At 41.5% G+C, this 13,937-nt stretch overlaps 1 protein-coding gene across 1 annotated transcript in view; it reads right to left on the bottom strand.

The window, feature by feature from the left end:
• Positions 1–924: 924 nt before the first annotated feature.
• Positions 925–13,937, bottom strand: part of MTCL2 (microtubule crosslinking factor 2) — a 131,602-nt gene continuing 118,589 nt past the window's right edge. The window contains 1 exon segment of the mRNA XM_020998541.2: positions 925–12,546. Coding sequence (XP_020854200.1) covers positions 12,394–12,546 — 153 coding nt within the window. The 3' untranslated portion in view covers positions 925–12,393.

Below are 13,937 nucleotides of genomic sequence, written 5' to 3'. Positions count from 1 at the left end.
CTTCAGAGAGCACAGCTCAGATGCCATTGCCTACATGATGAAGCTGCTCCAAAGAGGAGCAGGGCAATGCTAGGTCTTCAAGCAAAATCTGGATGATTTTTGTTGGGTGAGTTTTAAGTTGGGATTTTTATTTAGGTCTATGCAGGTTGGACTAGGTGGCCTGGGAGGCCTTTCTTAGTCCTGATCCAATTATTAATACTTTATTCCTCTTCAAATTACTTTGCATGAACTTGTGTGCCCTCACTAAAATATAGTAAGCTCCCTAAGAGCAGGGACTGGGTTTTTTTTTTGGGGGGGGCTTTGTATGCCCAGCATCGTTGCACATAGTAGGCACATGATAAATGGATCAAATGCTATTAATGCAGCCTTATATGGTTTTGGCTTTTTAAACAGTTGCATCTCATTGCTGGCTTCGTCATGTGTGACCATAGACCTTTTAAAACAGAAATAGGCCCCCAGAAGATAAAGACTAGAGGTTTCCCTTGGGGCTTGAAAGGCAATTTAGGAAAATCAAAGTGTACGTCATCTTCAGGATTTTTTTTTTACTGTAGATTTCAGTTCAATACACAATATAAGGAAAAACTTCCTGCCAATTCAAACTTTACAAAATCTGAATGGACTGCCTAGGGAGCTAATTAGTTGCCTATCACTGGATAGTCTTCAAGCAAAATTCTTATGATCATTTGTTGGGGATGTTGTGGAGGTTTTTCTTTGGACTAGATGACCTCTGACATCTCTTTCTACCTTAGACTCTCATTCTTAGGACAACTTTTTTCTTCTCTTATTAATTTAGATGAGCAGTTATCAAACAAGGATAACTGTTGGTAGCAGACTTTATCCAACAGTAGCATCTCAGCCCCTCATAAAGAGAGCTGTAAGGTCTCAAAATTGCTCACTGATCAGGAAGAGACAATGGAGGCAGAGTTCATTTAAACAGCTCTTGTGACATACTTTATTTCAGCTCTACAACCATTAAAAACCCTTCATAAGTATACACTGTACAGCAATTCCAATGTATGAAATAAGAAACAAGGAGAAGGGACAGCTGGTAGATTAGAACATGGTCATCATAGCATCTGGTCCTGGGAAAGAAACCTTTGAAAACATGAGTCAGAGGAGAAAGCATTTTAACTTGGAATGCTCATGGTTACAGGAAATAGCTAAATATGAAGATGCTCCAGTCCTTTCCCCCTTCACCCAAGGAGCTTTCCCATGAGGAGTAGGAACTTCTCTTGACCGTGTGTTCTAAAAGGGACAGAGACCGAAGCTGAGTCTTGTTTTTTCCTAGGCTGAACTTGGGAAGGCAGTTTCACAGTATCTGCTGGTAGAGGGAGGATTCTAAATGAGATGAGGCAGTGTCAAACCCAAAATGAGGTTTCTTGAGCCATTTTTGCAACAATCTAAAATGTCTCACAAGGTCTCCTGGGAGGATGTGAAGAATAAATTAGACCAGGGATTAAGTTTCAGGTTCAGCTGACCAAGACATGTGGTGGAGATTTGAGAGCCCTGGCAAAGGAGAGATACTTACCAAAAAGCAATCCCACAGACCCACAGAGATCCAACTGATCCCTGTGCTTCCCTAGCCCTCAACTACTACCTTCCTTCTCCAGATCTGCCCTACCTCTCACCCAGCCTCACCTATCCTTTCTAGAAATAGTCACAGATTAGACAGGGGAGAGTATTCTCAAGCCAGAATCCAGTCAGTGTCTGGATACCTAACCTAGGGTAAGGAAGCTCCTCAGATCCCAGGTCAGTAAGTCTCCCATTGTTGGTACCTTAGAGTCTTTTCAAAGTCTTTGAGAACATAAGGACAAGCTCCATCCTCTAGAATTTTCCACATCATGCCCCTACTGTCATCTTCATGTATGGTATTTGAAGGTATCTATACAACTCACTTATGGGATTAAGCAGGGTCCAGAGATTTTTGTATGTTTTTCATTTAATCTCAGATTTGGCAATCTCCACACTGCTTCCAAAGACTGTACTTGATTCCCTAGACAGATTAGTGCTGTGGAAAGTGCTGTCCCACTAACCTTTCCATAAGGCCCTGTGCAAGAGGGTGCCAAGAACCTATTAGTGGTTGATAATATGCAGAAGTAAGGTCCCACTGTTCTCAAGTATCAGGGAAAACACCTGAAAATTTAGCCTTTGGAACTGTCCTTTCTGATAAGTGGAACAATGGTCTTCAGCAAATCAGTTGGCCATCTATTACTTCTATTGCCCTGAAAGCCAGTCCTGGGAAACATGCCTCAGAAGCTCCCTGTATCTACTAATTCTTCTGGTGCATTTTTTCTTCTCCAAAAGCACCACTGTCAAACTTCAGTTTGGCAAAACCAGTGTTATCATCCTAGCTGTGTATAATGTTCTCTCCTAACCTAAGGTTAAGGACGGTCAAGTTTCTGGAGGAGACTCATTATGAAAAATCCTTGACCTTAGGGAGACTTCTAAACCTCTTGCCCCACATGTTCCTCTAATCTCAGTCATTCTTACAATCCTCTGGTGAGACTGGGAAGTATCCCTAATTTTGCAGACAGGTAAACTAAGGCACAGACTGGAGGAACACATTAGGCCTATAGCAAAGGTAGAAGTATGAGCCAGGAGCACACTGTTCTACTGCCTGTGTTTGTTAATCCCAGTGGGAACATATGCAAATATGATGGATGCTCTGGGACTCTGGAGAGATTATCAAATCTTATCATGGAATCTTTGTATTGGGTGGGAATCTTAGTGATAGATTACATAGTTCACTCTTATTTTAGAGATGAAGAACTGAGGCCCACAGAGAAGAGACTTCCCTAAGGCCTTGAACACAATGAATTATTAACAAGACTGGTACTTAGAACCTAGGTTTCTTGATTTCTAATCCAGTGCTCTGCCTACTATATTTTACCGTGCTGTTTTACAAACTGATCATAATGGTCATTTCATTCATAATACATCACACAGTGGCAAACTAGTGGCTTTTGTTTTCTATCTTCCCTTTTTGCTCAGGGCTGCCTTCTCTTAACAGTTCCCTGCTGGCTCCGACTTGGCCTCTCCTGCTACAGAATGTAGCACCTACCAGCCTTGGCTATCAGCAGTAGGAGCCAGCTCAGGACATTTTCTTAGGGAACTAAAAAAATATATTTGGGTACTACTGAGATTGATCATTTCATCTCCTTCTTTGAGGCCATCAAGAGAAAACCCAAATGCCCTTTCTTCAAGCCTTTAGCTATTAATAATAAGCAGAGTTGGGAGGAAAAGAGAAGGATCTAAGGAATCCATGTTGAGATGTGTAAAGACAGAGAGACTCTTTCCTATGCTGGGGACAAGGTTGATTATTGCAGGCAAACCAGATATCCTTGTATGTGATGTGGTTTAATGGGATCCTCACGGGATCCCCTGAGAATAGCTTTTCAATTACCTATGGATGCCTGAAAAAAATCAACATTAAAATTCTTTTGAGTCTTGAAGTCTTTCCCAAACCCAAATACTCCTGGCAGGAGTAATCAATAAACCTTCATCAGTGATCACATTATCAGAATGTTGATGACATTTATCTGTGAGCAAAGCCCTGCAAGAAGGAGGCATGGGAGCAGATACAGGAGGAGAGCAAAAGGCTGACAGGAGCCAAGAGGCAGGGATCCTGGAAATGACCTCCAGATTTTTTCTTAAGGACACTCCTATCTGGGAAGAGGAAGAAATGGGACAGTCAAGGAAGAGAAGAAGGAAACTTGAGAAATGATCAAACAAGGATATGAAGAATAAGTAAGCTGTGAAAAAGATAAGAGGATGAGGGCTGGGAGGGATAAGAAATGGTGGGATTGTTCGGAGGTGATAGGAAAAGTACTTGAGGTAGTGGGAGTCATAGGTTTGTACTACCTGGATATATAGACTGGGGAAGTACCCCATCTCCAAATGAAGTTGACAAGAAGCTTCTTGCTCCTGAGCCCAGTATGTAAGAAGGAGACTTAGAGATGAAAATGAGAATTTAACAGACAGCCTTAGAGCTGAATTTGAGCCCTGTATATACCACTGTAGAGCTACTAAGAGGCAGGGAGAGCAGGAGTAGGTTAGGAGCCCCTGGCCCAGCTCCTAAAATATCTGCATTGAAGGCATAAACTCGGAACATGATGATTTGCAGGTCACATCAGGGCCAGGGAGTTGTCCTGGCAGTGCTGCAGCTGAAGTTGGACATACTTAGGTAAAATCTAATCAGTAGTTTTTCTAGGTTGGTCTAGTCCAGACTGACCCAAGATGGAAAGAAAGCAGATTTCAATGTCCATAGAAATTAAATAAATAAATAAATAACATGCCAAAGGGCAGGAAAACCCAGAAACAAAAATCTTATAAATTAGTCCTGTAAATTGCAATGTGGAAGTGAATATGAGTTCTGAAAGGGGATTCCAAGTGAGGACAAGCTCTAGCAGGTCTTACTATGCTGCAAAGACTGAGTAAATATTTGGAGAAGGGACTATGTGTCTGTCAAATGTTCAGAAAGGTTTGTCACAGGAAAGTAGTTACCTGATGATAAATATTTTTGGCCACAGCACTCATGAAATTACTAAGGTGTAAAGAGGTTATGATTTGCAATAGTAAAGGGATTACTTATGCTTAGAAAATCACAAGAAGGATCTTTTGATGTGCTGAAGAAACTGAGGAAGAAAATAGATTTCATAGCTCAGGCACTTCCAAAAGTGGATCTTGGGGATAAGACAAAGTGGGATGGATGCTAGATGTGGAAATGCTTCAGGAAATCCTTAGGGATCTTGGTATACATGGGCTGGGAGAGTCTAGGCATTGGGGTGGAGGAGGCTGGCCTGCAGACACTTTTTTTTTGGCTAGGCCATGGGGTTAAGTGACTTGCCCAGGGTCACACAGCTAATAAGTGTTATGTGTCTGAGGCCACATTTGAACTCAGGTCCTCCTGAATCCAGGGCCAGTTCTCTATCCACTTCGTCACCTACAGATACAATAGGGTGGAAGGAAGGACCGTCTGAGAGACTTCAGGGATCAATCTGGGCACTGTAGAGTGGTATGAGGGGCCTAAAGAGGGAGGCTAAATAGAAGTTGGGTCAGGGTCACTTTGGAAAAGACACTGTCTTCATGAGGAGAAAGAGAAAGAAGTTATGGTTAGGATTCAAATGTATGTCTAGCTAGAAGGGACTTAATCTAAATGACATATTGTGTCAGTTCAAAGGTAATGATAATAGTAGATCACACTGATATAGTGGTACAAAGTATCCAAAGTGCTTTTCTCACAATCCTGTGGGGTAGGTAGGGAACTATTATCTTAATTTTACACATGAGTATATGGTTTGGAGCGACTGATGGTCTTGGAATCTTGGAGACCAGGCTTTGCTATTTACTGGCTTTGTCGCCTTCGGCAAATCAACCCCCCTCTCTGCTTCAGTTTCCTCATATGTAAAATGAGGGGAGATAATATTTCATTAAATCAGAAATTAATTTGATGTTTGGGATCAATAGAGACTTTAGAGATTAAGCAGATTAATTTCTGGTTTTAGATTTTTTCATAGAATGGGCATTTTCTGGATGTTTTAAATACTGACTCAAGAAAAAATATATATGTGTATATATGTGTTTGTATATGTGTATATATTTACACACACACACACACACACACACACACACACACATGGAATTTGTAGAGGGGAGGTTCTTGGATTTTGTTTAGGTATTTGTCTCAATTCAGCTCTCCAACTGAAAATGGAGCAGGGGACAGGGAAGGTAGCCCTGGTGAGATACATAGCAAGATGAGAAGGAAAGCTTTGAAAAGGGTGAGAACAGATACTAAAGTTTTTATCTCCTTTGCCCTTAACTTGACAGCGATTCCCAAGTAAAGAGGACCATTGGTTATAAAAGGACTCTGAAAGTAGAGTTACTGAGGGAATCCTGTGGTGGTTAGAGGACCTTCCCCTATCCTGACCACTCAAATTCTGGACACGAGTTGAACATTTCTATTCAGGGTTTGAGTCTGGGGACTACAAGATTTCTAAAGTGTTTCTCTGGTTTGTGTTAGGAAAACACTAGATGCTAATATTTGGAGCAAAGGGTTCAGAGTTCTACTGAACCTTTACCTCTAGCAACTAGGAGGGGCCAGGTAGGTGTATCCTTCCTGGGAGACACAGATTCTAGGAGAGCCGGAGAGAAGTAGGAACTCATTCAGCCAAGGTAGGATGAACCCTTTGCAGAGCTAATAAGCCTCATGGCCCCTACTGCATGTGTTTATACAAATCAAGACTCCATGGGAATGTTTTTATAGTCTGAAGGTTTGATTTGGAGAGAGGTAGGAGTTGGTGACCTTTAAATTCTTCACGAGTAATTTTTCTACTGTTTAGTAATTCTAATAATTTTGTATGTATGTGTGTGTGTGTACATGCTTACTATGTGGAATGTGTACAGACACTTGAAGCATACTACTGTTTCTAAGTTTATTATGTTAGAATAGGGTAGGGAACCTGGGACCTAGAGACTACATGTGGCCCTCTAGGACCTCAAGTGCGGCCCTCTGACTGAATCCAAACTTTATAGAACACCTCTGTGTTAGAAGATACTGTGTATGTTCGGTGAGTTTGCAGGAATGTTGTCTACCTGCTACGTGTCAAGTTCCTGGGTACGTTCTTTGTGTATAACTGTTCATATCCATATTCTGTGTTAGATAAGTACATATGACAAGCCTACTGGGGGGAGGTGTATTGTGTTTGTGCAGGCAAGACAGTTCCATGCTAACATGTTAGCTGGATAGATGGTTGGGCAGCGGTTAGAGAAGTCTGAGCTGAAGTGACATGGGTGGGGAGAGATAGAGGATTAATGTACAAGTAGAATGAGTGAGCTTAGGACTCTGACAGCATGCACTCATCAAACATAATTGGTTTGGGGTACATGCAGAGAAAAGTGGAACAGAAATGAAGGGAGTTTGGGCACTTCAGGTGGATGAATGGTGTGATGCAAAAAGCAAGTATATCTATGGGGACAGCATACATATATATTGTCAGCTGTATGAGCAAGGTCCCTGTACAGTGGTACAGTATGTACAGGCTTTGTGGAAAGAAATAGAGCAATATCACTTTTCAAAGTAGTCTTTCTAAATATTACTGTGTTGGCAGTCCTCTATATAGTAGATGTTTAATGAATAAAAATTTAATGAATAAACTGTCATAGGGAATGGAATTACATTCTATCAACCTTCATGTAGAAAGGAAAGGAATTGTTATCCCCATTTTGCAGGTTAGGAAATTGACATTCAGAACAATCACGTGACTTGCTCTGCTCACACTAAGTTAGTGACAGAGCCAAAATAACATCGTAGGGGCCTAATGAACCTCAGGACTACAGGTGCTTTTGTGTCTCGGGTAGGGAATAGAGACCATAGTTTAGGGTCTCTGCACAGAAAAGGGTCCCTACTATGAGTATACAAAGGTGCAGCAGTGGATAAAAAGTAGGAACAGTTGTGTGAATTGATAGATTTAGTGAAACAAGAGAAAGCAGTATAGTGTAGAGGAAGTAAGGAGACTTGGGCATGAATCTCAGCTCCCATATTTACTTGCTGTGTGACCTTGAATAAGTCACTTAATTACTCTAAGTCTCAGTTTCTTAATCTGTAAAATGGAAATAATATTTACTTATTTCACAGGATTGTTATGAGGAAAACACTTTGTAAAAGCTTAAAACACTATTTAAATGTGAACTATTATCATTAACAGAGGAGGGGGATTCTGGAGAATTGGGACTAAGTGGGACAGAATTAGTTAAGTCAGGAGAGGAAGAAGATGGTGTACAAGTCACAAGAGGGTGAGAACATTTGGGGCAAGGACAAGGAAATTGGAGACAAAGCGGTAGGAAGAAAATGAACAGGCTTTTTGCCCTGTCAAAAACTGTGAGGATAGGACAGTAAGGGGAGGCCAATGTCTTAAACAGATACTAAGAACACAGCAATGAACTGGCACACGCTAGCCATCGTTTTTCACTGGGAAAGGAAGGCCTGCTAGGAGAAATGTTTGAAAATGGTCAACCACCCGTGGGATGTTCATCAAAGAGTAGATTAAAACTTTGGAATAGAGGGCCCTGGTAGAAATGGAGTCAGTTTATAGGTGCTTTAGTGGCCTAAGTGGGTAAGGAGTGTTAATGGTGGAAACCAATGCTAAAATCTGAGTGACAGTAGGAGGTGTGACAGGCAGGGGAAATAAATGCTACAATATTGGTTCATATTTAATTTCAAGTACGTAAATTATTTTCTCATTTTCCCAGTCTTCTTGGTAGTGTGTCTATGATCTGTGGTTAGAAACAGGCAAGGAAAGATGAGAAAACTACACACTGATGTAAAGGATTTCACAAAGGAACTCCCAGTTTCATTCCTAATTTTTCCTATATCCAATTGAAAACCCAGTACTATAAAGGCATGGCTTGGTAAAACCAAGCAGGCAGAGAATGAACAGGTACTTCAAAATGAGAGAATTTGGAGGGAGAAGTTAGGATGAGGGATAGGGGAGTGGACAATAAAAGCTCTTGGTTCTATGGTTCCACAATCCCTCTAGGTACACCCACCCACAATTTAGGCAGTTTCTCTGCCTTGGGAATGTTAACAGTACTTAAAGGCATTTGGGGGAAAATAGAGAGAAACAACATTCCAAAAGAGTAGATTCTTTAAAATAAAAAACCCCAAACAAAAAACCCTAGTTACAAATTAAAATGCTAAAAACAAAACAAGTCAGTATTTACATGTAATATTTTAAACCCCTTTAAAAACCCACTGTCCAGGTTTCCAATAGAACAATAAATGATCATGTACAACTGCATGCAAGAAATAGAAAAGAGTGTTACACTAAAAATCAGATTCCAAAGCCTCTCTCTTTTGGAGGAGGAAGGAGTTGTTACTTGGAGCAGGGCTGGCAGAGGAGAGGGGCTAAGGCTTCTCTCTTCCCATGCTCCTTGGGATGGTAAGGCAAATTGGCTGGGATTGGTAATCCTTTATTCTCAGGTCTCCATCTCTTCATGGAGTTGGTGGGGGTTTCCTGGTGACATTTTGAGAGCAGTGGAGCCCCACACCCCACCCCCACCAAGGGCCAAGTAGTCCCAAATGGTATCTGGATACCCTTGGGTCTTGTGCCACCTGAGGGGGGTCGGTATAGAAGGCATCTGGTGTCTTTCCACCTGCAGTGCTTCACCCCCAAATTAATAGTCAACCCAGCAACAGTGCAATGGAATGGTAAAAACTCCTCACTTGATCCAGGCCTCATCCCATGATGTCTATTGCATTCTCTTATTCTGTGTATTAGGATTTGGATTTTGCCCCAAAGGATCCCTTTTGATTTCCAGGGTACGAGTCCTCTCTGAGATGGCAGTATTTCTCCATACAACATGCCCTCCCTGCCACTTAATGTGGAACACTGAACCTTTCCAACATCATTTCAGACCACAGCATGAGGAACAAGTTAATAACATTAACATCGCCAACATTCAGCCAAAAGGGAATAGAGACTAATGACTTTAGATAACTTACTAGAAAACACTCAGTAGGGTTGAGCAGTATTACGTGGGGTTCAGATGAACATTTTCAAGTCTATTTAGATGCTCAGGTGAAATGAAACAAAATGTTGCTCCAAGATGGAAAGCTTATCACATCTGAGTTTACTGCTTTCTTAGTTCTTTCTTTGCAGTTTAAGTCAGGTGGCAAATTTCACAACCACTCTGGGTCACAATCAGGAAGAGCAGAGCTCCCTGTGTGTGTTTGTGTGTGTGCACCAGAACTAAGGTAAACAGGGTACATTGGCACCAGGTGCTCCCCACAGAGGGATCACATTAGAGACTGACTCCTTTCAGCTATCCTGGGCAGTCTATCTAACAACTCAGCTGGAAAGTTAATAATGTTGCATCCTGCCCTCTGTCAGATCTTGAAGGATGACAGAAGGGCTTGGACTGCTGCTCGATGTGAGCATTAGAGCACATTTCCAAGCTGGCCTCATAACCAGCAGGGGCAAATGAAAGTAAACAAGGCTGCTCTCCTTCTCAAGAGTCTGGTTAGGGTGGCCAGTTAAGGCTGCCAGAAATCCCCTGAAAAGTAGCCTCCCCCAAATGAGACTCAGTGGCTCCTAGAAGCCTATTTTGCACAGGTAAAATGACATTGAGCCACTTCCTACCATCTTGGGGATTTCTGACCCATTAGTTAAGGAAACTTGGGACTGATCACATAGATGGAGACGAGCTGTAGTGGAAGATCGCTTGAAAGGAGTGAAATGACTAAGGTGAGTAGGAAGTTAGAAAAAATGGATAGATTAGTATGTGACTAGGGGAAGATCCTTAGGAGGCAGTGAATGTGCTACTAGACATTAAGGCTAAGTATGGACAGGCTGGTGAAAATTTAGGGAGGTTAGTAGACATTTTAAAATCTATGTGCAAAGCTGCATTAAACACTCTCTAGATTCAGTCTAGTTTTCCACTGAGTATACTGGCTGAGAATCTCAGGGATCACCAAGCTTGGCTGAGGCTCAAGGACCTATGTTTGGCTCATAAAAAAGTGGAAGGGGAAATAGAAAATTGAAATGGGAAATGTATGGGAAATGGTGGAATCAGCCCAATCCTCACATCCCTGTCAATAGGAACTCAGGAAGGGGACACTAGGATGTAAGATCCAGTACAACTGTTGCCTGTGAGTAAGAATCTGGGTTCTGAATCCAAAGCAATTAATTCACATCATTTGGAATTTGAGCATTCTGGGATTCTAGCTGTGCAAAGTAGGTGTCTGGATGTGGATAAGGAAACCAATGTTCAATTGCTGAACTGCCTTGTATCCCCCTCAACTTCCCTAACATTTCAACATTTCAATGGGAACACTATGTTTCCCTGTGTCCTGATGAACAGGATACCTCTCAATCCTCAATAAATTACTCTAGGGATCTGGGGATGAATTAAATTATTAAAATAATATAAACTACCTTAAATATTTATAGTCAGGAAAATTCAACAGTATCATGTGTCAGGGCCTTAGCAGGAGGCTCTAGAGTCTTTCTGCCCCATAGTCCAGGAGACAGCAGGTTCGCTAACTCCTCTATGGCTAGATCAACTAAACTGTCCACCAAGGTTGTTTAGCAGGAATGTCTTTGCTTTTGACTGCTCGACGTAAACATAGTATTGAGGCTGCTACTGCTGTAGCACATCTGAAGAAAGAGCAAGGATTTAAGCCAATGATATCCAAATGCTTCAAAAACAAAATCTCTGCTAGATTGGTGGCTCCCTGGCTTCTCTTAAGTGTACCCAGATCCCGAGGCCTACATTCCCTGCCCCTAGCTCCCACAAGTCTGGTATTGGTTTTTTTTTTTACATCATTGTTGGACATGAGCTGCCAAAGATGGGGGATGTAAAACCCCTTATTTCTAAGACATGAAGATCCAGACTCTTGGAGGTGGCTGGCTACCCTATCATATTCCATGGAGAGTCACAGAAATCCAGGGCAGCAAGAGCCGGAGGCTAAGAAATGTGAGAGAAAAAGGAAGGGATTATGCTGGGCCTCAGAGAAAAAGCCCAAGTCTAGTTCATCATTATGTAGTATTGCCAGGGCCTATCAAAAACTTCATTGGGTTGTCTTAAGAGATGGATCATGTCTTCTCCACACTGGGTGTTTGAACTGCAATGCATGGTAATGGAGATATACAGTGTCATCGATTTGGTACAACCAGATTTCTTGTTAAAGCTCCTGGCCTTTTACCCCACGTTTAGCCAGGCACTGCCAATGCCTCCTGGCTTTGCTACTGTTTAAAAGGAATCTTCCTGGTGCTGTAGAAGATTACAGGGTAAAAGCATCCCTCTGAAGAGTTTAAGGTTTAAGACTTAGGCTGTTGAAATCTCTTCTCAAAACCACATCAGTTATAGCTGTACTGTGGCTGCCTATTTGGGGTGTCTGTAGTCCCCAAAGGATACCTCCCCTATTAGGCATCCTAAGAAAAAAATTGAGCAAAAAGTTCTGCTACTCCCTTAGCACCCAAGAAGAGGCTCTCAGAGAAGATCCCTAGTAGCGATGCTCCAGCACTCAACTTTGATCTCTCTCCCATTCCCTGTCTTCTCATCTGAAGGTTGGAGGTCATTATGCTGATCAGCAGATGATATTCCTGTTGCTTGATGCAAAAGGGATCTCTTGCTTTTCTTCCCCTTGGAACCTATTCCATAGGTTTCCAGGCTTTGATGCAACATCTGCTTCTTAAATACTCCTTCCAATGCAAGGTGGTGTTTAGGAGACAGATGTACAGGCTGCTGGACCCCCTCTGGGCCCTGTTGCCTCATATCGGCTGATCCAGATCTGCTCAATGGGTCACTAGAGATTTGGCTTCTCACAATGACTGTTGGCTGAGGGGTGGGATGGGACAAGGGGGAGCACTGCTGTTCTGCTCCTTGGCAGCATGATCATTCACTGGAAGAAGCTGTTCTCTCTTCCCCTCCCCGGATGGTTTCTGGGGGATGTAGTCTGCATTTAGAGGGAGAGTGTCTGGTGATGGATCGGGAAGGCCGAGCAAAGCAAGAGGTCAGAGACTGGGCACTGCAGTCACACATGGCATCCTGTGGAAGGGGAGGTAAGACAGTTAGCTATAATAAAGAAATGAGCCTCAATATACTGATCACAGGAAGATGGGCAGACTGGCAACCAGCATCAACCTGTGACTAGGAGCTCTAAGACACACTAATGTCAATAAGAAGTCTGAAAACACTGACTTTTAAAAATAATATTCTAGGAAAGTTAAATGTTTGTTGAACAGAGAAGACATAGTATATGAAAAAATTATAAATATGTTACAAGGATGAAAATGGACTTGTTCACCAAATCCTAGATATGAGAATTAGGTCCCTATTAAAATTTGAAGGATGTAAGTTTAGGATAGTACAGAGAAAAACTTATGGAACTGATTACTCCAGATATTGGTACAAGCTAGAAATATAAATATATTTTACAAAAAAGTTCAGCGAAACTACTCCTGAATGACAACTATGCCAGAACTCAAAAAAGCCATTAAGAAAATGAGAAGTTTCTTTCTTTTGGCAGGGAGCTAGGGAAGAAAGTTTAACATCAAGGAAGAAAATTGTGCATTTCCACAAAATATCCCTTAGGACCCTGGGTGGAGAAAGCCCATCTTGGGCTAGATGGATCATCGAATTAGAACAGTGTGATAATTTCCATGTTCCTACATTCTAAGAACATCTGTTGTCACTGTATAGGGATATCTTTTTAAAAAGTTCATCTAGAATGTCAAAAATTTCTGATTACATTTATCGCCTTCTCTGTGTACCCTAAATCTTGGGAGATATCGTCAAGGCTGACCTGCTCAGATCCTTTGGGAAGTGGCACAGTTGCTCCTTGTGTATTTCAGATATTATTAATGTAAAAATCAGATCAGCCATCAAAAAAAGGAATGTAGAAGTAAAGGTTATGGATTGGGCTTGTAAGGCAATTAGAAATAGGATTCTTAAAAGAGTACATAGAATTTAGAGGTGAGTGGAGAATTTGAGGGAGACTGTTGAAGGGAAAAATGTATGTCGAGTTTATGAGATTGACACATTGCCTGCTATTCTAAGGCAGCACCTATATTCCACATCAGTAGATTGTTAGTGGAGCTGTGAATTGGTCTAGCTCTTCTTTGAGATTCTTGAACTTTTTGTCTTCCAGATGAATTTCATTATAATTTTTCCTATCTCCAAAAAGTAATCATTTGGTAGTTTAGTATGGCATTGAATAAGTAAATTAATTTAGGGAGTAATGCCATTTTTTAACAAAACGCCAGAACCTACTCATGAGCAAATATTTCTCTAATTATTTAGATCTATGTTTAAGGTAAGAGTGATTTATAGCTGTATTCCTAGAGTTCCTGTGTGTCTTGGTTGGTAGACTCCCAAGTACATCCTTTAGTTATTTAATACCCTATAACTTTGCTAACGTTAATTTCATTTAACTTTTA

This window comes from Phascolarctos cinereus, unplaced genomic scaffold, assembly GCF_003287225.1.
Source record: "Phascolarctos cinereus isolate Bilbo 61053 unplaced genomic scaffold, phaCin_HiC Scaffold_2;HRSCAF=192, whole genome shotgun sequence".
In the NCBI taxonomy this organism is placed as follows: Eukaryota; Metazoa; Chordata; class Mammalia; order Diprotodontia; family Phascolarctidae; genus Phascolarctos; species Phascolarctos cinereus.
Note: the sequence above shows the minus strand (reverse complement) of the source record. Positions and strands in the feature narration are given on the sequence as shown.